This window comes from Equus quagga, chromosome 10 (genome assembly GCF_021613505.1).
Source record: "Equus quagga isolate Etosha38 chromosome 10, UCLA_HA_Equagga_1.0, whole genome shotgun sequence".
Lineage (NCBI taxonomy): Eukaryota > Metazoa > Chordata > Mammalia > Perissodactyla > Equidae > Equus > Equus quagga.
In genome coordinates, this window is record NC_060276.1 from 107,516,712 (window position 1) to 107,538,363 (window position 21,652).

General features: G+C 39.2%; 1 protein-coding gene across 5 annotated transcripts in view; it reads left to right on the forward strand.

Moving 5' to 3' along the window:
* Positions 1-21,652, forward strand: part of BCLAF3 (BCLAF1 and THRAP3 family member 3) — a 60,142-nt gene that overhangs the window by 283 nt on the left and 38,207 nt on the right. For 4 of the 5 annotated variants that reach the window (XM_046673625.1, XM_046673627.1, XM_046673624.1 and 1 more), the window contains exon 2: positions 21,042-21,116. In XM_046673625.1, coding sequence (XP_046529581.1) covers positions 21,076-21,116 — 41 coding nt within the window. In that variant the 5' untranslated portion in view covers positions 21,042-21,075. Of the gene's footprint in view, positions 1-99; positions 406-21,041; positions 21,117-21,652 lie in introns of those variants that run through there. The other variant, XM_046673623.1, reaches the window with a different exon arrangement.

The following is a 21,652-nucleotide window of genomic DNA, read 5'->3' on the forward strand; positions in this document are numbered from 1 at the left end:
GGGGGGGGGCCGCGGAGGCCCCGGCTCGCTGCGAAGGCGTGTCGATGGCCCGGGAGGGGCGGCTCCTGGGCTGGCGGTTGGGGCGGCGGGGAGGATGCGGCGGCCCTCCTCGGACTCCCGGGGAACCGCTCCCCTGCCGCTACTTCAGGCCACTGGGCCAGTGCCTTCTGTTAGGCTCGGCGACCCGGGCACCTGCTGCCGCGGCCTCGATCCTTCCCGGTCGTCGGGCAGGCTGCGGCCCCGGCGGTTAGGAGCTTGTGTCCTAAGGACGGGGGGCGGTGTCAGGGTACGGTGCCCTCGTCCCTGAGGTGGCCCCGGACGCGTCGCCTGCGGGACCCGAGCCGAGGAGTCCCCCGCTTTGTCCTTCTCCGGAGGCTCTCCGCCGCGCAGCGGCATCTTCCTCGGGTAACGTCCAGAATGTGTCGTGAAGGCTGCTCTTTAGCCTGCATTGCAAAGTAAAACTTGTCTTTTTAGAAACGTATCCTGAAAATGGGCGTATCTCTTGTGCTTTTCTAGGGGGTATTAGGAGACTGGGCCAGTCACTGTCAGGATTGTCCTGTCGGTGTGTCGGGAGGGAGAGAAATGGGAGAGAAACTTATCCCACTTATCCCAAATGTTTTCCTGCCGCTGTGCTTTTTGAGCTGCCTCTTAGATGATTGCTTTTCTTTTCTGGAACCAAGTAAAAACTACAGGTAGAGATCAGGAAGGTCTCTCAGACTTGTGAGTTGGCAACCTTTTTAGCATTTTCCTGAATTCGAATTGGTATGAATGAAAGACTGGAAGTTGAAAAGAAAAGGTTTTGGTGTGGATTCGTAATGAATGCTTTATTTGTCAATGGTATTTTAATGGTAATGGTATAGTAATGTTTTATTTTTTAATGGTATTTTAAGAAATGGCTACTAAAATGTTCTTTTGAAAGCCCCGCTGTTTCACCTCCCCCCCAAGCCTTTGAAACGTCTTATTAGAAACATTTATGTATAGAAACATTTAGTAACACATTTATATACAAAATTTCTAAAATATACAAACCACAGTGAAGTAGATACACTGTTTCACCATTCCAAGTAACCATTGTGAAGATGGTTACACTGGGTGTACACCTCTCATCTTTTTTTATGCAGCGATGAATGCATGATTTTTCCAAAGTGGATTCTCTTTGGTAACCATATTTTTCTGACTACATAGCATGCCGTTGTATGGCTGTAGTAATTTCTTTAATTGGTTTTTCTCAGTTTTTCACTGCTTATGTTGTTGGAGAAATGTAAAAGCTGCACATCCATGATTACTTCCTTAGTGTACATTCCTAGATGATAGAATTGTTGCGTTTGTTTTTTCTAAATGTGAATTGCTCAATTTCCCTCTGGAAAGGACGTGCTATTTTGCACTCCCACCAACAATCTGTGAGTGTCCTTTTTCACACCCTAGCAAAAGGCAACATTTAAAGGATTTCCATAGGAACAGTTTGGGGCCATTTATGTTCTTCTCTCCAACACAATACAGGTATCCTTCTCTAGCTAGCACTTTTTTTTAATTTGTTGATAGCAATTCAGTTTCTCTTCTTTTCTTCCACCTTTACCAGTTTATCTAGGCAAGGCAGAGGCATCATGGAGTGAACAGGAGATTTGAACTCAGGACTTCCTTGAATTCCAGTATATCTGATTACCTTAAACAAGTCACTTCCTTTCCTAAGGGACTATTTCCTCAACTCTGGATTAGGAATTATAGTGCATTCGCCTTACCTTTCTTACAGGGTCATTTTAAGAGTCACATGAGACATTTATGGGCAGTACATTTAAACACACTTTGTCTTGTTGGTAATTATTGCCGTCTTGTAAAAATTTCAGAGCCCAAAAGCATCTTGATTTTTTTAAAAGCAAATTTCTCAATTCAAAAAACTATTCTGTGATACCCTTTGCCCCCACACTCTCACTCCTTAAATTTGAAGTTTTATACTGCTGCCCTAGATTATATTCAAAACGATTTCAAAGTCATGAAATTAGGTGAACGAATGAGTCTGCACAAATGTTGAAGGAGAAAATATTTAAAGACACTATATATAAAACTGAGGGGGACAGGTATAAAGCTAAATAAAAGACAATCCTTGCGATCATGATAAATAAATCACAGTCTTTGTGTCCTGCAGACTACAGAATATCCAGTCAGCTAGAGGGCGTACAAGCGCTTTCCAAATTTAGATGGCAATTTTAGATGTGATGCAGGATGTCAACTATTCTGGAGTGTGCTAAAGTCCAATTCTGCTGACCGAGCATCTGCGCAAATGACCAGGCATTCTCTTCAGGGTCATCCTTCTGAAGATAGGAGTTGCAAGGTGGAGAAGTGGTAGTATTGGAGTCTGAGAACCTGAATTCTAGTGTGGGGTCTGTCGCTTGGGGTGGATTGGGTAACCTTTTTGAGGCTTGGTTTCTTCACCAATGAAGTGGAGGTAATTCCAGCTTCCTCAAAGGCTTGTTGGGAGGATTAAATGAGATAGAATTTGCAAGATAGTTAGTGAACCAGGAGGTATTGGCACTCGTGTGACCCTTCTTACCCACTGAAGACTTAGCTTTTCCAGGAAAGAAACTAGGTCTCTTCCAACTCTATATGTCTTGCCCTGAGCAGTCACTGACAGTATGTTTAACATAAAATATGACTGCTTATAAAAATTCAGTTTGGACCATTAAAGAAGGTAGTATGTAAATGTGGAATATTGGGAGAAATTGCCTACATTATTTGCAGTCAATATTAAGGAATCAAAGGAAACACTGAACTAATTGGACCTAGACTCGTCTTTACTATGACTGTCATTCTACGTTATATCCCTGATGCCAGGCACATAGTCCCTCCTTATCAACAACAAACCTACTCAAGTTGCTCCATTGCAGAACCTCCTCCCTAGACCCCTATCACCCAGCCACAACTCGGTCTCTCTCCTCCCCTTCCAGCCAAACTGTTAGTTGTTGTTAATAATTCGTTTTCTCAGTCTCCTTACCTTCCACTTAGCCCTCAAGCCATTTCATTCCTTTTATTGGATCTCTGTGCAGCTTTTGCCATGAAAACCTCCTTTCTTGAAACGTCCTCCTTTAGTTTCTGAGATTCTATGCTCCAGGGTTCCCTCCTTCCTCAGAGGATGTTCCTTCTCAGTCTCCTTGGTTGGTTCACCTTCCCCAAAATGTTGATCCTGTAAGCTTGATCCTTCTGGTGATATATGAGTTCTAGAATAATTTATAGAGCATTGATGCTGTCCATGAAGCTTTGGTAGAATTCCCCTGTGAAACCATCTGGGCCTGATGCTTTTTCATGGGATATTTCCTTAATAACTTTTTCTATTTCCTCTATGGAAATTGATCTGTTTAAGCCTTCTAACTCCAATGGGGTCAATTTTAGTAATCTGTATTTTTCTGGCAAAGTGTCCCTTTCAGCTGGCTTTTCAAGTTCATTAGATAGAGGGCTACAAAGTAATCACTTGTGATTTAAAATATTTTCTTCTATTTCAATGGTTATTTCTCCCTTACCATTTCTTATTTTGTATATTTGTGCTTTCTCCCTTTTCTCTTAGTCAAGTTATATAGTGGTTTATCTATTTTAAGTTTTTCAAAAACTACAGAATTTTGAATTATTCCTTAGATTAAGTTTTCTATTCTCTTCCTCTACTCCTTTACCTTTATTATTTCCTTCCTTGTGCTTTCTTTTGGTTTACCTTGTTATTTTTTAGTTGCTTTTTTTTTTTACTTTGGAAACAAATTTACTTATTTTTACTCTTTTCATTTTTATTGATAAATGTGTCTAGTGCAATGAATTTTCCTTTGATCACTGCCTTAAATGCATCCCATAGAATCTGATATATAGTGCTTTCATCATCATTTCTTTAAAAATCTATAATTTCAGTTATAGAATACCTAGGAGTTGTTTACTAGGAGGTTTTTAAATTTCTAGGTGGAAGAGCCTTTCTGTTTTTTGCTTTTGTTAGTAAATTCTAGTTTTATTGCACTATGATCAGAGAGTATTGTTTGTAATATTTCTATTTTATGGAAGTTACTGATGTTTTCTTTGTGACCTAATATATGATTATTTTTGGTGAATGAGATCTAAGCTCTTGAGAAGAATGTGTATTCCCTAGTATCAGAGTGTAGAGTTTGATAAATATTCTTGAGATTTACCCTAGTGATTATGCTGTTTAAATCGTCTAGCTCCTTCTCTTTGGTTTACCTAATCTGTCAACTATTCCACTGAGAGTGGTATATTAGAGTCTCCTATTATTAGTGTATTTCTACTATGTTTACTTGCATCTCCTGTAGTTTTTGTTGTGTAAAGGTGGTTGCTATGTTATATTCGTGTGAATGTGTATATTTTTATTTGTTCTATCTTCATCTTCATTTATTGTTAGGACTGATATGTTTGGTCTCAACTCTATCATAATGTTTTATAATTATGTGGGTTTTGTTATATTTGCTGTTTCTTTTGCTATGAGGTGTATTTTTTGCTATTTTATTTTTAAAAATTGGGGAGGGGTATTGAGGAAGGTTTGTATTTTTGTTCTAATGGTTAACCTTTGTACTTACACCTTGTTCAGTGCCCTTACTCCTCTGTTTGCTTATTTAACCTTTTGTGTGTGAGAGAGAAATACATTGTATCCATGAAATCAAAGCAGGATAATTATAGGTAACAGTGGGGTTCTGTAGCCGCTTCCAGCTCCTCCTTGCTGAAGAACTGGTGATGACACCTAGCTGCTGTAACCAAGAGAATAATCCATGCTCTGGTCTCTTCGGATCTGGCTTCCTCTGATCTGCTTGTTCTGTGGGCTCTGACTTGGTCCAGTTCTGTGCTAGGAGTGTGGCTTCTCTGTTGCATAGGCTTTCCTGGGGCATTCTTTGCATTTGTAAATGCTGAGTCTCACACAATTCACCCATTTAAAAGTGTACAATTCAGTGTCTTGTAGTATATTCACAGAGTTCATCACCCCTAAAAGAAACGCTGTGCCTGTTCTCCCCATTGCCCCCCACCTCACCCAGGCAACCACCAATCTACTTTCTGTTTCTATGGCTTTGCCTTTTCTGGACCTTTCATATAGACAGATTCATATAGTATATGTTTTTTGTGACTGGCTTCCTTCCCTTAGCATAACGATTTCAAGGGTCATCCCTGTTTGACCATGTGTCAGTACTTCATTCCTTTCTATGGCCAAATAATATTCCATTGTATGTGTATACCACATTTTGTTTATTTATTTATCTTTAATGGACTTTCCAGTTGTTTCTACTTTTTTGGCTGTTATGAATGGTGCTGCAGTGAATATTTGCATGCAAGTTTTTGTGTGGACATATATTTTTAAAGAAACTGCTAAATTGTTTTCCAAAGTGGCCGCATCATTTTCCCTTCCCACCAGCAGTGTATGAGGGCTCCATTATCTCTCATCCTTTCGACACTTATTATCTATCTTTGATTATAGCTGTCCTAGTTGGTGTGAAGTGGTATCTCATTATGATTTTGATTTACATTTCCCTAATGATTACTGATGTTGAGTGTCTTTTCACGTGCTGATTGGGCTTTTGTCTATCTTCTTTGGAGTAACTTCTATTCATTTCCTTTGCCCATTTTTTAAATTGGGTTATTTGTCTTATATGATTGAATTGTAAGTTTTTTATATGTTCTAGATAGAATCCCTTATCAGATATGATTTACAAAAAATGTTCTCACGTTCTATGGGTTGTCGTCTCACTTTCTTGATAGCATCCTTTATGGTATAAACGTTTTTAATTTTGATGATGCCCAATTTATCTATGTTTTTCTTTTTGCTTGTGTTTTTGATGTCATATCTAAGAAACCATTGCCCAATCCAAGGTCCCAAAGATTATTTATCTTTGTGTTTTCCTCTCAGGTTTATAGTTTGAGCTCTTACATTTAGGTCTTTGGTCCGTTTTGAGTTAAGTTTTGTATATGATGTGAGGCAGAATTGAACTGTCTTCTTTTGCTGTGGCTTTTCACTTGTGCCGGGACCGTGTGTTGATTTGTTTAACCTCTCAAGAGGTGAGTAATCAGGTTTCTCCCTCAGGAAGCTTTAAATCCACCTACAGCCTAGACAGCATTGAGCTTTTGCTATTATTCTCTTTTCCTGTCTCTTCTGCCATTTTTTAATTGTAATTTTTCTGCTCTCATAATATGCAACAATTTTACATGTCTTCCACCCTCATCTTTTTTTTTTTTTTTGAGGAAGATCAGCCCTGAGCTAACTACTGCCAATCCTCCTCTTTTTGCTGAGGAAGCCTGGCCCTGAGCTAACATCCGTGCCCATCTTCCTCTACTTTCTATGTGGGACGCCTACCACAGCATGGCGTGCCAAGCGGTGCCATGTCCGCACCCGGAATCCGAACTGGCGAACCTTTGGCCGCCGAGAAGTGGAACATGTGCACTTAACCGCTGCACCACCGAGCCAGCCCCTCCACCTTCATCTGCATCTTTACTTTAATGTCTTATATGTCCATTTCCATATTTTTAAATGCTTACTGTCAGTCCTTTGCTGACGTTTTCTCAGTGATCATTTGGTTGGATGAAGCTCATGCTCTAGCAGATTCCTCAGGAAGGACTAATAAGTGCAGAACTTCCCTATGTTCTTGTATGCTGAAAACTATTTTTTTCTGTAGTCTTGTTGTTTGAGGGACAAATATCAAGGGACAACTTGGCTGATATAAAATCCTTGGTTCCCCCTTATTTTCTTTACTTTTTATTTTATTTTTTATTGTGGTAACATTGGTTGGTAACGTTATATAAATTTTGGGCGTACATCATTATATTTTGATTTCTGTATAAATTACATCATGTTCACCACCCAAAGACTAATTACAATCCATCACCATACACATATTCCTAATAACCCCTTTTGCCCTCCTCCCTCCCCCTTTCCCTCTGGTAACCACCAGTCCAATCTCTCTCTCTTATGTGTTTGTTTGTTGTTGTTTTTATCTTCTATTTATGAGTGACATCATATGCTATTTGACTTTCTCCCTCTGACTTATTTCGCTTAGCATAATACCCTCAAAGTCCATCCATGTTGTCACAAATGGCTGGATTTCATCGTTTCTTATGGCTGAGTAGTATTCCATTGTGTATTTATACCACATCTTCTTTATCTATTCATCCCTTGATGGGCACCCAGGTTGCTTCCAAGTCTTGGCTATTGTGAGTAATGCTGCAGTGAACATAGGGGTGTGTATATCTCTATGCATTCATGTTTTCATGTTCTTTGGATAAATACTCAGCAGTAGAATAGCTGGATTGTATGGTAGTTCTATTCTTAATTTTCTGAGGAATCTCCATATTGTTTCCCATAGTGGCTGTACCAGTTTGCACTCCCACCAGCAGAGTATGAGAGTTCCCTTTTCTCCACATCCTCTCCAACGCTTATTTCCTATCTTGTTAATTATAGCCAGTCTGATAGGTGTGAGGTGATACCTCATTGTAGATTTGATTTACATTTCCCTAATAATTAGTGATGTTGAACATCTTTTCATGTGCCTGTTGGCCATGTGTATGTCTTCTCTGGACAAATGTCTGTTCAGATCTTTTGCCCATTTTTTAATTGAGTTGTTAGGTTTTTTTGTCGTTGAGATGTATGAATTCTTTATATATTTCAGATATTAACCCCTTATCAGATATATGGTTTGCAAATATCTTCTCCCAATTGTTAGGTTGTCTTTTCATTTTGTTGATGGTTTCCTTTTCTGTGCAGAAGCTTTTTAGTTTGATAGAGTTCCATTTGTTTATTTTTTCTTTTGTTTCCCTTGCCCGGTCAGACATGGTACTTGAAAATATGCTGCTAAGACTGATGTTGAAGAGCATACTCCCTCTGTTTTCTTCTAGAAGTTTAATGGTTTCAGGTCTTACATTCAAGTCTTTAATCCATTTTGAGTTAATTTTTGTATATGGTGTAAGATAATGATCTACTTTCATTCTTTTGCATGTGGCTGTTCAGTTTTCCCAACATTTATTGAAGAGACTCTCCTTTCTCCACTGTATGTTCTTGGCTCCCTTGTAGAAAATTAGCTGTCCATAGATGTGCAGGTTTACTGCTGGGCTCTCAATTCTGTTCCATTGATCTGTGTGTCTGTTTTTGTGTCAGTGCCATGCTGTTTTGATTACTATGGCTTTGTAGTATATTTTGAAATCAGGGAGTGGGATACCTCCAGTTTGTTCTTTTTTCTCAGGGTTCCTTTGGCTATTCAGGGTCTTTTATTGTTCCATGTACATTTTAGGGTTCTTTGCTCTATTTCTTTGAAAAAAGTCCTTGGAATTTTGATAGGGATTGCCTTGAATATGTAGATTGCTTTAGGAAGTATGGGCATTTTAACTATGTTAATTCTTACAGTTCAAGAGCATGGCATATCTTTCCATTTCTTTGTGTCTTCTTCGATTTCTTTCAACAATGTCTTATAGACTTCAGTGTACAGGTCCTTCACCTCTTTGGTTAAGTTTATCCCTAGGTATTTTATTCTTTTTGTTGCAATTGTAAATGGGATTGTATTCTTAATTTCTCTTTCTGCTACTTTGTTGTTAGCTTATAGAAACACAACTGATTTTTGTATGTTGATTTTGTATCCTGCAACTTTACCATATTCATTTATTATTTCTAAAAGATTTTTGGTGGATTCTTCAGGGTTTTCTATATATAAAATCATGTCATCAGCAAATAGTGACAGTTTCACTTCTTCCTTTCCAATTTGGATCCCTTTTATTTCTTTTTCTTGCCTGATTTCTCTGGCTAGGTCTTCCAATACTGTGTTAAATGAGTGGTGAAAGTGGGCATCCTTGTCTGGTTCCTTTTCTTAGAGGGATAGCTTTTAATTTTTCTCCCTTGAGAATGATATTTGCTGTGGGTTTGTCATATATGGCCTTTATTATGTTGAGGTACTTTCCTTCTATACCCATTTTATTCAGAGTTTTTATCATAAATGCATGCTGTATCTTGTTAAATGCTTTCTCTGCATCTGTTGAGATGATCGTGTGGTTTTTATTCTTCATTTTGTTAATGTGGTGTATCGCGTTGATTGATTTGCAGATGTTGAACCATCCCTACATCCCTGGAATAAGTCCCACTTGATCATAGTCTATGATCTTTTTAATGTATTGTTTTATTTGCTTTGCTAGTATTTTGTTGAGGATTTTTGCATCAATATTCATCAGTGATATTGACCTGTAATTTTCTTTTTTTGTGTTGTCCTTGTCTGGTTTGGGTATCAGGGTAATGCTGACTTCATAGAGTGAGTTAGGAAGCCTCCCCTCCTCTTCAATTTTTGGAAGAGTTTGAGAAGGATAGGTATTAAGTCTTTGAATTTTTGTTAGAGTTCACCAGGGAAGCCATCTGGTCCTGGACTTTTGTCTTTAGGGAGATTTTTGATTACTGTTTTGATCTCCTTACTGGTGATCAGTCTATTCAAATTTTCTACTTCTTCTTGATTCAGTTTTGGAAGGTTGTATGATTCTAATAATTCATCCCTTTCTTCTAGATTATCCAATTTGTTGACATATAGCTTTTCAGAGTATTTTCTTATCTTTCATATTTGTGAGATGTCCATTGTAATTTCTCCTCTTTCATTTCTGATTTTATTTATTTGAGCCTTCTCTCTTTTTTTCTTGGTGAGTCTAGCTAAAGGTTTGTCAATTTTGTTTATCTTTTCAAAGAACCAGCTCTTGGTTTCATTGAATTTTGCTATTTTTTTTTCAGTCTTTATTTCTGCTCTGATTTTTATTATTTCCTTCCTTCCTGCTGATTTTGGGCTTTGTTTGTTCTTCTTTTTCCAGTTCCTTTAGGTGCACTGTTAGATTTTTATTTGGGATTTTTCTTGTTTGTTGATGTAGGCCTGAATTGCTATGAACTTCCCTCTTAGAACCGCTTTTGCTGTATCCCATAGATTTTCGCATGTCATATTTTCATTTGTCTCCAGTGAATTTTTGATTTCTCCTTTGATTTCTTCATTGACCCAATCGTCGTTCAGTAGCATTTTGTTTAATCTCCACATATTTGTGGCTTTTCTGATTTTCTTCCTGTAGTTGATTTCTAGTTTCATACCTTTGTGGTCAGAAAAGATGCTTGGTATTAGTTCAATCTTCTTAAATTCATCGAGACTTCTTTTGTGGCCTGATATGTGATCAGTCCTGGAGAATGTTCCTTGTGCATTTGAAAAGAATGTGTATTCTGTGGTTTTTGAATGGGGTGTTCTATGTATATCTACTAAGTCCATCTGGTCTAATGTGTTGTTAAGGCCAGTGTTTCCTTATTGATCTTCTGTTTGGATGATCTATGCATTGGTGTAAGTGGATTTTTAAGTCCCCTGCTATTGTCGTGTTACTGTCTATTTCTCCTTTTATGTCTGTTAATAATTGCTTTATATATTTAGATACTCCTATGTTGGGTGCCTAGATATTTACAAGTGTTATATCTTCTTGTTGGAGTGTTCCCTTTATCATTATGTAGTGCCCTTCTTTGTCTCTTGTTACAGTTTTTGTTTTAAAGTCTATTTTGTCTGATATAAGTATTGCTACCCCAACTTTCTTTTCTTTACCATTTACCTGGAGTATCATTTCCGTCCTTTCACTATCAGTTTGTCAGTGTCTTTAGGTCAGAAGTGTGTCTCTTGTATGCAGCATATATATGAGTCTTGTTTTTTCATCCAGTCAGCCACTCTATGTCTTCTGATTGGAGCCTTTAGTCCATTGACATTTAAAGTAGCTATTGATAAGAATGTACTTATTGCCATTTTGTTACTTTTTTCTGGGTGTTTTAGTAGTTCTTCTCTGTTCCTGTCTTCTTCTCTTGCTCTCTTCCCTTGTGCTTTGATGACTTTCTTTAGTATTATGTTTGGGTTCCTTTCTTTTAATTTTGTATGTATTTATTATAGGTTTTGGGTTTGTGATTACCATGAGGTTCGTATATAGTAACCTATATATAGCAATCTATATTATGTTGATGGTCTCTTTAGTTTTACCTTTTTCTAAAAGCTCTACTCTTTTACTCTCCTCCTCCCACATTTCATGTTCTTGATATCATATCTAACCTCTTTTTTTTTTTTTTTTGCATGTGTGTCTGTTACCCTCTTATGGAAATAGATAATTTTAGTACTTTTGTATTTTGACCTTCATATTAGCTTCATAGGTGGTTGATCTGCTACCTTTACTTATATTTTCCTTTACCAGTGATTTTACTGCTTTTTTGATAATTTTTTAATTCCTATTTGTAGTCTTCTCTTTTCCACTTAAATGAGTCCCTTTAGCATTTCTTGTAAGGCTGGTTTCTTGGTGATAAACTCCTTTAATTTTGCTTGTCTGGGAAACTCTTTCTCTATCCTTCCACTCTGAATGATAATCTTGCCATGTAGAGTATTCTTGGCTGTAGGTTTTTTCCTTTCAGCACTTTAAATGTATGTGCCACTCCCTTCTAGCCTGTCAGGTTTCTGCTGGGAAGTCAGCTGATAGCCTCATGGGGTTTCCTTTCTATGTTACCTGTTGCCTTTCTCTTGTGGCTTTTAGGATCCTCTCTTTATCTTTAATTCTTGACATTTTAATTATAATGTGTCTTGGTGTGGGCCTCTTTGGGTTCATCTTGTTTAGTACTCTCTGTGCTTCATGTACCTGGATGTCTGTTTCCTTCCTTAGGTTAGGAAAGTTTTCAGCTATTATTTCTTCAGATAGATTCTCTGCTCCTTTGTCTCTCTCTTCTCCTTCTGGGGCACCTATAATATGGATGTTAGTGTACTTGATCTTGTCCCAGAGGTCCCTTAGACTGTCCTCATTCTTTTAAATTCTTTTTTCTTTTATCTATTCAGCTTGGGTGATTTCCTCTAGTCTTTCCTCCAGCTTGCTGATTTGTTCTTCTGTATCATCTACTTTGCTATTGAGTCCCTCCAGTGAGTTGTGCATTTCCAGAATTGTATTCTTCATTTCTGATTGGTTCTCTTTTATATTTTCCAGTTCTCTGTTGATGTTCTCACTGAGTTCATCCATTATTCTCCCAAGATCAGTGAGCATCCTTATGACTCTTAGTTTGTGCTCTTTGTCAGGTAGATTTATCTCTGTTTCATTTAGTTCTTTTTCTGGGATTTTGTCCTGTTCTCTTACTTGGAACATATTCCTTTGTCTCCTCATTTTTCCTCTTTTTCTGTGCTTATAACTATGTATTAGATAGGTCAGGTACATCTCCTGATCTTGGAGAGGTAGCATTATGTAAGAGATGCCTTATGAGGCCCAGCAGTGTACTTCTTCTCATCACCAGTTCTAATGTTCCAGGAGTGTCCCTTCTGTTGTGTGTCCTTCTGTTGTGTCAGAGTTGCTCTTGCTGCTGATGCCTGGGAAGTCTAGGCTGTCCCCCTGGCCAGCTGGTTGTAATGCTCAGCTGCGTGTGGCTGCTGTGAAACCTTCAGTCACTTTATCGGGCATGGGGAGCCCCAGCACACTTGGCTGCCATGTCTAATAGCATGTTCCTGTTGCAGTTTTTCTGTTAAGTGTGTAGGTGCCCAGTATGGCTGGTTGCTAGGCTCAGGGGGTTACAGTTGTTGTAGGCCTCTTGGCTGCAAGGCTGTTATCAGCTCTCTCAGTATTGCAGCTGACTGGGGCCGGTCCCAGGCATGGGAGCACCCAGTTGTTTCAGACTTTGGAAGGTGGAGCCGGTCCTCCATGTGGCTATTTAAGAAGTGCAAGTCTGCTGCAGCTGAGAAGCCTCACTGCCCATGGGGCCACACACCCTGTCAACACAGTCCTGCCCCATGCTTGTGCCCTGACCCCCTGAAGCCAACCCCCTCACCCCACTGCAGAGGCCCCACACACTCCACCAATGCAGGCCCTCTCCTCATGCATACCCTGCCCTGTAAAGGTTTCAGGCACCGTGCCTATGCAGGCCCACAAGTTACTCGAGGGCTTGCTGTTGGGTGGGGCCAGTCCCTAGGGGGGACTGCCTGCCCTGGCTGAGCTGGATTAAATCAGTGCTTTAGTGGGTGGGGCAGACCCCTGCGCTAACAGGCCAGGGGAAGAACTCCAACAGCATCTGCCAGGGTCTCTGTCAGCACATCTATACTAGGTCACAATAATGGCTGCCATTAATGTCTTAGTCCCTGGGAGGGTCTCACCTCTCACTGAGATGCGCCCAGAGCCTATGAAGTGAGTCTCTTTTCAACAAAGGACTGTGCACCTTTCTTTCTGGTAAGTTTAGGCTGCTTTCCGAAATGGGTGAATTTGTGTGTGGGCCCTTTAAGAGCAGACTTTTTTTCCCCTTATGTCTAATCGATGTTCTGGGGGTATTCCCCATTGTAGTATATAGCTAGCAAAGCCACATATTATGACACTTGTCTCAGTTGTGCTGAGTGGCTTATTGTGGTAATACTCTGCTACTCAGATCCCCTACTCCTCTAGGGAAGGCTTTGTACCTTAAGAGCACTCCCAGTCATGAAGCGCCATGGCTCAAAGGTGGCTTTTTTCTCTCCAGAAAGGAATTTCTGTCTCTTCTACCTCAGTCAGGACTGTCCCTTGTTGTGGGGGATCTTTTCATCCAGTTTTCAGTTCTCTCTTAGGGGTAATTGTTCCAAGAATACTTGTAAATTTGTTGTGTCCATGGGAAGAGATGAGTTCAGAGTCTTCCTATGCTGCCATCTTAATGCCTTCCTCCTCACCCTTACTTTCGTTGATTTTACTTTTTTATTTTAAATGTGGATCCATTGTTGCCTTGCTTTGTATGTTGTTTTTGAAATACCTAGTGCTACTTTAATTATTTTGGATTTGTAAGTTATTTATTATTTTTATCTAGAAGTCTTGAGGATTTTTATCTTTATCTTTGAATTCAAGTAATTTTTACTAAGCTATATTTCACAGTTGATTGTTTTGGGTTAATTTTCCCAGGTATCTAGTGAGCCTTTCAGTGTGTAGATTCATATATTTTTCCATTTCTGAAAAAGTTTTCTTGAATTATAGTTTTAAATATTAGTGCAGTTCTATTGTTTGCTTTTTCTTCTCAGAAACTACAATAATAGGAATAGTATTCCTGCTTTATCATCTTCTGTTTCCACTAGTTTCTCTCTGATGTGAGCCCTCTCTCTCTCTCCTTCTCTCTCAATGTCATTTTCATTTTCTTGGTTGTTTTCCTGCCTTTCTTCAATTTCCTTTATTAAATTTCCCTTTGAGTTTATTCTCCCTTGGGCACCTTGTTATTTATTCTTTATTTCTGAGATAATTTGGCCTTTTTCTCCCATTTTTTCATGAGTTCAATTAACTTTTTTCTGTCATTTCACTGTTTTTTGGGTCTATTTCTGTTCTTAGTTTTTCAATTTCTAATTCAAGGTGAGATTTGTTTTTAATATGCTTAAATGCTGTTGGATATATTCAATTCTGTTTGGAGTACAGACTTAGAGTTTTCTTCTGCTTCATGATTTTCTGGAGAGGGATTTTCCTCAGTTGAGAAATTCTCCTTTTCCACTTTCTTGTAAACACATGGGGATCATCAGACTTTAAAATTTTGAGAAATCTCGCAAGTATGAAATGGTATCTTATTGTTTTAATTTTGTCTTCCTGATTAGGTAGGGTTGAGTATCTTTTCATATGTTTATTGGACATTTATGTTTCCTCTTTGTTGAAGACTCAAAGGATAGAGCTGCCATTTACTGAAGTGGGGCAGACCGTAGGAGGAGCAGATTTTGGAGGGAGGACAGGAGTTTGCTCTTAGACATGCTTACAGCATCCAGTAGCCTTTTAGTTATGTAAGACTGCAGTACAGAGGATAGGTAAGGACTGAAGATGCAAACTTGGGGGTTAGTTTATAGAGAGTATTTAAAGACATGAGACTGAATGAGAGTGTAGACTGGGGAGAGAGTGTAGACAGTGAGAAGTCCGAAGACTGAAGTCACTATTTAGAGGAAGACTGGGTTAATCATTTATGGGTCAGGGTGGCAAGGGGGGAGATGAGGAGAGACTGGCAAAGGAGACAAAAGAATTGTTAGAGGTAGGAGGAAAACCAGGAAAGTGTAGTATTCTGGAATCCAAGTGAAGAAAATGTTTCTAGGAGGAAGGTGTGATTGACTGGTAAGTGCTGCTGGTAGATCCAGGAGGAGGAGGAGAAATAACCATTGGATTTAGCAACATGGATTTCATTAGTGACCTTGACTAGAGCAGTTTGGTGCAGTGGTGGAGGGTGAAGGGCCAAGCAAGAATGGGAGGAGAAGAATCAGAGAGAATGACTGGTATAGGAGCAGCTCTTTGAGGAATTTGGTTGTAAAAGGAGAGACAAGGGTGGTAGCCCTAGGGGGTGTGGTTCTAGAGAGCTGGGAGCATTAGAAGAGGTTAGATGGCGATGGGAAGGATCTAATGGCGAGGGGAAAGCCATGTTGTGGAAGGAAGGTTTGCTGGAGCTGGTCTTTCAGCTGGGTGAGGGGATGGTCCATTGCTGTCCTGGTAGGGTTGGCCTCTTTTGGCGCTGGCATCCTCTTCAGCATCCTCCTGGGAGTGGATGCCCCTGCTGTCCTGTCATCTTTCTGTGTTCTAAGACAGACGGGTTCATTCACTGCCCCTGGTCCTGTACAATTCACTCTGAAGTAGCAGTACAAATTTGTCTTGTTATTGACATCTCTTCCCCAGTCACAACCCCTGCTGGTGTTTCAGCCTTTTCTCTCTCTCTCCTAATGCTGCTTCCTTTGATTGACTTTGCTAGTCACAAGTAAGTTAGTTTAAATTGGGGTTTGGCAAATTTTTTCTGTAAAGGACAAGATAGTAAATATTTTAGGCATTGTCACATGTTCTTTTTTTTTATGACTCTTTAAAAATGTAAAAACTGGAGCCAGTCCGGTGGCATAGTAGTTAAGTTTGCGTGTTCCACTTCAGCAGCCCGGGGCTCGCCGGTTTGGATCCTGGGTGTAGACGTATGCACCACTTATCAAGCCGCGCTGTGGCAGGTGTCCGTTATATAAAATAGAAGATGGGCACGGATGTTAGCTCAGGGCCAATCTTCCTCAGCAAAAAGAGGAGGATTGGCAGCGGATGTTAACTCAGGAGTAATCTTCCTCAAAAAAAAAAAAAAAAAGTGGGGCCGGCCCGGTGGCACAGCGGTTAAGTGCGCTCGTTCTGCTTCGGTGTCCCGGGGTTCGCCAGTTCAAATCCTGGGTGTGGACATGGCACTGCTTGGCAAGCCATGCTGTGCCAGGCGTCCCACATATAAAACAGAGGAAGATGGGCACAGATGTTAGCTCAGGGCCAGTCTTCCTCAGCAAAAAGAGGAGGATTGGTGGCAGATGTTAGCTCAGAGCTAGTCTTCCTCAAAAAAAAAAAAAAAAGTATAAACCATTCTTAGCTCAGACTCTAGGGTTTAAATGAACTCTCCTCTCTTATTTATTAAGCCCCTGGGCCAGTACTTTTCATTACTAGTTGATGTGCACTAAGCAATTGCAAACAAAGTTAGTTTTTTAAAAAACAGCTTTATTGGGATATAATTTACGAGTTTAAGTGTGCAATTCAGTGGTTTTTCATATGTTTGCAGAGTTGTGCAACCATCTCCATCATATCTGATCTAAGAGCATTTTCATTACCCCAAAGCTAACTTTTTTACAGCTTTGAGGTATAATTTATATGCAATAAAATTCACCCATTTTTGAGTGAATAGTTTGAATTTTAATAAAGCTAATTTTAATATTAGCAAAGGAAAATATTCTAAGTAATACCTCTTTTCATCACGTAATCAGTAAATCTTGTAAATCTTTTCTCCCGAGTGACCTCCACCTTTCCCTTTAAACCAGTAGTTGTGTAGTCCCTGCACCAACAGCGTCCACATCACCTGGGACCTTGCTGGCAGTGGGGCCCCCCGGGGTAGGGCCCAGCAGTCTGTGCTTGGACCAGCCTTTCTGACACACACTAAAGTTGAGAACTTCCACTCTAAGATATACCCCTGAGTGAAACTGCTGGATTGTGGGGTGTGAGCATGTTCAACGTTAACAACTACTGCCAGCCCCGTCCTTGAGTAACTGGTGATACTCAGGTATATTCCCCCAGCAGTGTGAGGGTCCCTGTTGTTCTACATCCTCACCAACACTCCAGGATAGGCAACTTTCACTTTTTGTTTTTGTCAATCTGATAAGTGTGAAATGGTTATAATCTTAATTTGTGTTTACTCAATTACTAATGAAGTTGAACATCTCAGATGTCCATAGGTCATTTGGGTTTTGTGTTCTCTGATATGCTGTTTGGAGTCTTTTGCCTATTGAGATAAATACAATTACGTAACCAAATAATCACAATGTATTGAAATAATTACAGACTAAGCTCAGAATTCCCAAGAAGAAAGAAACTCAGGGGGGACAGAAAGAAAGTTAAGGAAAGAATCCCAGGGGAGGTGATGATCAAACAGTCCAGAAAGAACAGGAATTTGTCAGGTGGAGTGAGGGAAGGCCATCTATGTGGTAGGAACAGCATGGCCTGATCGGGGAAAAACAAGTAGTGTGGTGTGATAGACGAATGGAGTGTGTGGAGGAGAAGACATACATAAGGCTAGGAGAAAGGTAGGAAGCAAATAGATGTATATATTTTAAATTTGCTTAACCTTTTACTGATTGTTGGGCATTTGGGGTATAACAAGTTTGAGTGTTTTTTTTCTTTCCTATTATAAATAAAGCTGATATAAACATCTTAGTATATATAGCTGCTTTTTTCTTTTAAATGATTATATTAGAATAATAAGTTTAAACTGAAATTATTAAAAGAAAGAAGGCAGAATTAGTTTCATAATTTCTTAAATATTTGAAGATTACCCATCATTAGGGAAATGCAAATCAAAACCATCGTGAGGTATTACTTCACCCCCACTAGGATGGCTATAATCAAAAAGACAAGAGCCAGCCCTGGTGGCCTAGTGGTTAAAGTTCGGTGCTGTCATTGCTTTGGTGGCCCAGGTTTGTTTCCCAGTTGTGGAACCACACCACCCGTCTGTTGGTTGCTGTGCTGTCGTGGTTGCTCACATAGAAGAACTAGAAGGACTTACAACTAGGATATGCACTGGTGCTGTGGGGAGGAAAAAAAAAGAGGAAGATTGGCAACAGATGTTAGGTCAGGGTGGATCTTTCCCTGCAAAAAAAAGAAAAAAAAAAAAGAGTAGCAAATGGTGATGAGGATGTGAAAAAATTGGAATCCTCATACATTGCTGGTGGGAATGTAAAATGATGGAGCTGCTTTGAAAAGTTTGGCAGTCTCTCAAAAAGTTAAACATAGAGTTATCATATGACCCAGCAGTCCTATTCCTAGATATATAACCAAGAGGAATGAAAACATGTCTACACAAAAACTTGTACACGAATGTTCATAGCGGCATTATTCATAATAACCAAAAAATAGAAACAACCCAAATGTCCATTGAGAACTGAATGAATAAACAAATGTAGCGTACTCACACAGTGGTATATTATTTGGCACAAAAAGGAATGAAGTACTGACACATGGTCAAACAGGGATGACTCTTGAAATCATTATGCTAAGGGAGGGAAGCCAGTCACAAAACATCACATAGTGTACGATTCCGTTTATATGAAAGGTCCAGAATAGGCAAATCTATAGAAACAGAAAGCAGATTGGTGGTTGTCAGGGGCTAATCAAAGGAGGGGAGGAATGGGGAATGACTGCTAATGGGGTTTCTTTTAAAGGCGATGAAGATGTTCTAAAATTAGATTGTGGTGGTGATTGTACATCCCTGTGAATATACTAAAAGACACTGAAGTGTACACTTTTTTTTAAAGATTTTATTTTTCCTTTTTCTTCCCAAAGCACTCCAGTACATAGTTGTGTATTTTTAGTTGTGGGTCCTTCTAGTTGTGGCATGCGGGACGCTGCCTCAGCATGGCTTGATGAGCAGTGCCATGTCCGCGCCCAGGATCCGAACCGGTGAAACCCTGGGCCACTTAAGCAGAGCGCGAAAACTTAACCACTCGGCCACGGGGCTGACCCCATGAATTGTACACTTTAAATGGGTGAATTGTATGGTATGTGAATTGTTTCTCAATAAATCTGTTTTTCAAAAAAATAAAGTGGAAAAAAAGATTACCCTCCAGAAAAATTAGGCTTTTTCCTAATATTTGGGTCCCCCCCAGACACATACACAACCTTTGGATTTATTATTTTTGTTGAATTTAATAGGTATAAACTGATACTCAAAGCTTTTTTGGCTAAATTATAAGTTCCCTCAGTAGAATGTAAGCTCCAGGAGGGCAGGAATTTTTACCTTTTTCTGTTCACTGCTGTATCCCCAGAACAGTGCCTGGCAAATAATAGGTACTCAGTCACATATGTTGAATGAATGCATTTTGACATTTTTAGTTACTAAGTGAAGATTTTCCCCTTTAGTGTCTCTCTCTCTCTCTCTTTTTTTTTACTTTATGCATTTCTTTCTTTTTTTATTGAGGTAACATTGGTTTTTATAGTACATCTGAATTAATTGTTCTTCCTAGCCTCAATTCTTTTTGGAAAGAGGCAGTGCATAACTAAATAATTGAATTGAATGTACTTCTTCTGGTGAGGGATCTGATCTGGTTCAAGTCCTTTGACTTTCTTTATATGCTTTTATTTCTTCTGAAATTCATTATAACAATGATTTGCAAATGTTTGACTATGAGGACTACTTTTTTTTTTTTTGCAGGGGAAGATTTGCCCTAAGTAACATCTGCCAATCTTCCTCCTTTTTATTCCGTGCCCCGCCCCCCACCGCAAAGCCCCAGTACGTAGTTGTGTATAGTTGTAAGTTCTTCTGGTTCTTCCATGTGAGCCACCACCACAACATGGCTACTGACAGATGAGTGGTGTAGTTCTGCACCTGGGAACCAAACCTGGGCTGCCAAAGTGGAGTATGCTGAACTTTAACCACTAGGCCTCAGGGCTGGCTCAGGAATCCCTTTTTAAACTGATATCCATGTAATAATAGTTGTACTTTCTGTATCAGTCAGTGGGAAAACTACATAGTGACAAGAAGCCATTTATATTTTAACAGTCACCACAGTATCTTCAGAAATTTTCAAAATAGAGGTTATAATATATGAGACATACTTACTCTGTAGTCTGTGCATGGTGCCTGTAGGTACTAGTCATGGACCCATGGCAATAATTTTGAAAGCCACCAGGGGTTTGGGGCCAGTAATTTGGGAACTGCTTAATTATAGTATCAGAACTGAGGAAGATTACTGAAATGTAAATAATAGCTAGTACAGAAGATTACACCTTAGTCATGTGTTTTTAAAATTCAGTTCCTAAAGCTATCAGTTTCTTTTAAAGACTGAAGAATATTTGAAAAATCAGGTTTACATGTCTTTTGAAATTTCTTTATTTGACATTATCTGTTTTAGAAAAAAATCAGAAACAAACTAAATGCCTAATCAAGCTTAATTAAGTTTTGGTGTATTTATCTGGTGGAAGTTAGGCAGCAATTGAGTACCATAATTAGGCATTGTAATTCTCATTATTCAATAATTTAAAAAGCAGGATATATCATCAAGTATTCCTAAACATTTTGACTGTGATTATATGAAGTGCTTATGTATGTGAGGAAAGATAGGAAGGTAGTAGTGATTGTGTTCAGATAGAGGAATTCCGGGTAATTTTTCCTCTTTTTGGAACACTTTTTTAGCAGTTGCTGTGTGCCAGGCACTATTCTAAGCTCTTTTCGTGACTTAACTCAGGGATCATCAAACTGCAGTGCATTTAGCCTTCGGGGCCTGTTTTTGTCTGGCCCTTAAGCTAAGAATGGTTTTTATATTTTTAGAGGGTTGCTAAAAAAAGAAAAAGATGTGGTAGAGACTTTATATAGCCCGCAAAGCCTAAAATAGTTACTATCTGGCCCTTTACAGACAATGTTTGCTGACCTCTGATTTAATTCATTTTATCCTTACAACATTCCAATAAGGTGGCTCCTGTTATTATCAGCCCCATTTTACAGATGAGGAAACTGAGGCACAGAGGGCTTAAGTGACTTTTTGTTGGTGGCATTCACTATTTTTAGAGCAGGTTGCAGGCTCTTTCTACAAACTTGCTAATACTGTGTTTCTTTGCAGTGTAAAAAGTGGATAGTGGCTCACGTGTCAAAGGATGGCACGGTCACGCTCTAGATCCCCCAGGTGGAAACACAGGTGAGCAGTTCTTAGTTTAGCAGAGTAAGCTTGGATTTGGGATGTGCTTTGGCTTCCAAATTCACTGGTACTGTTAAAAACCTATTTTAATAAGCTCATGGGACCTGGTTATTCACAGTAGGTGCTTTATAGTGATAGAGGTGGTATTTCTAGGTTCTAGGAACTGGCGGCTTTCTTTAATTATGGCTGGCAGATAGAATTAATCCATAATAAAAAGAAATGCAATGGCCATAGGAAGGGAGAGTGAGAAACATCTTTAAGAGTGTTACATTTTTTATATCAGAAGGTGGTTTAGAACTCTTTAGTGTGTATTTTATTTTTTCATAATATGTTTGAAGAAATTAGGGAATTAAAAAATTGAGAGTTCCTATTTCTTCTTCTTCATGGCAGAATTAAGAGTTTTGAATAACTCTTCTCTTCCCTGGTTGGTAGTGTCAATAGCATATATAATTAGATTGGAACATTTCAACCAGTATTTATTGTGTACCTGCTACAGGCAGGTTCTGGGGCTACAAAGGCAAATATGACATATTGTG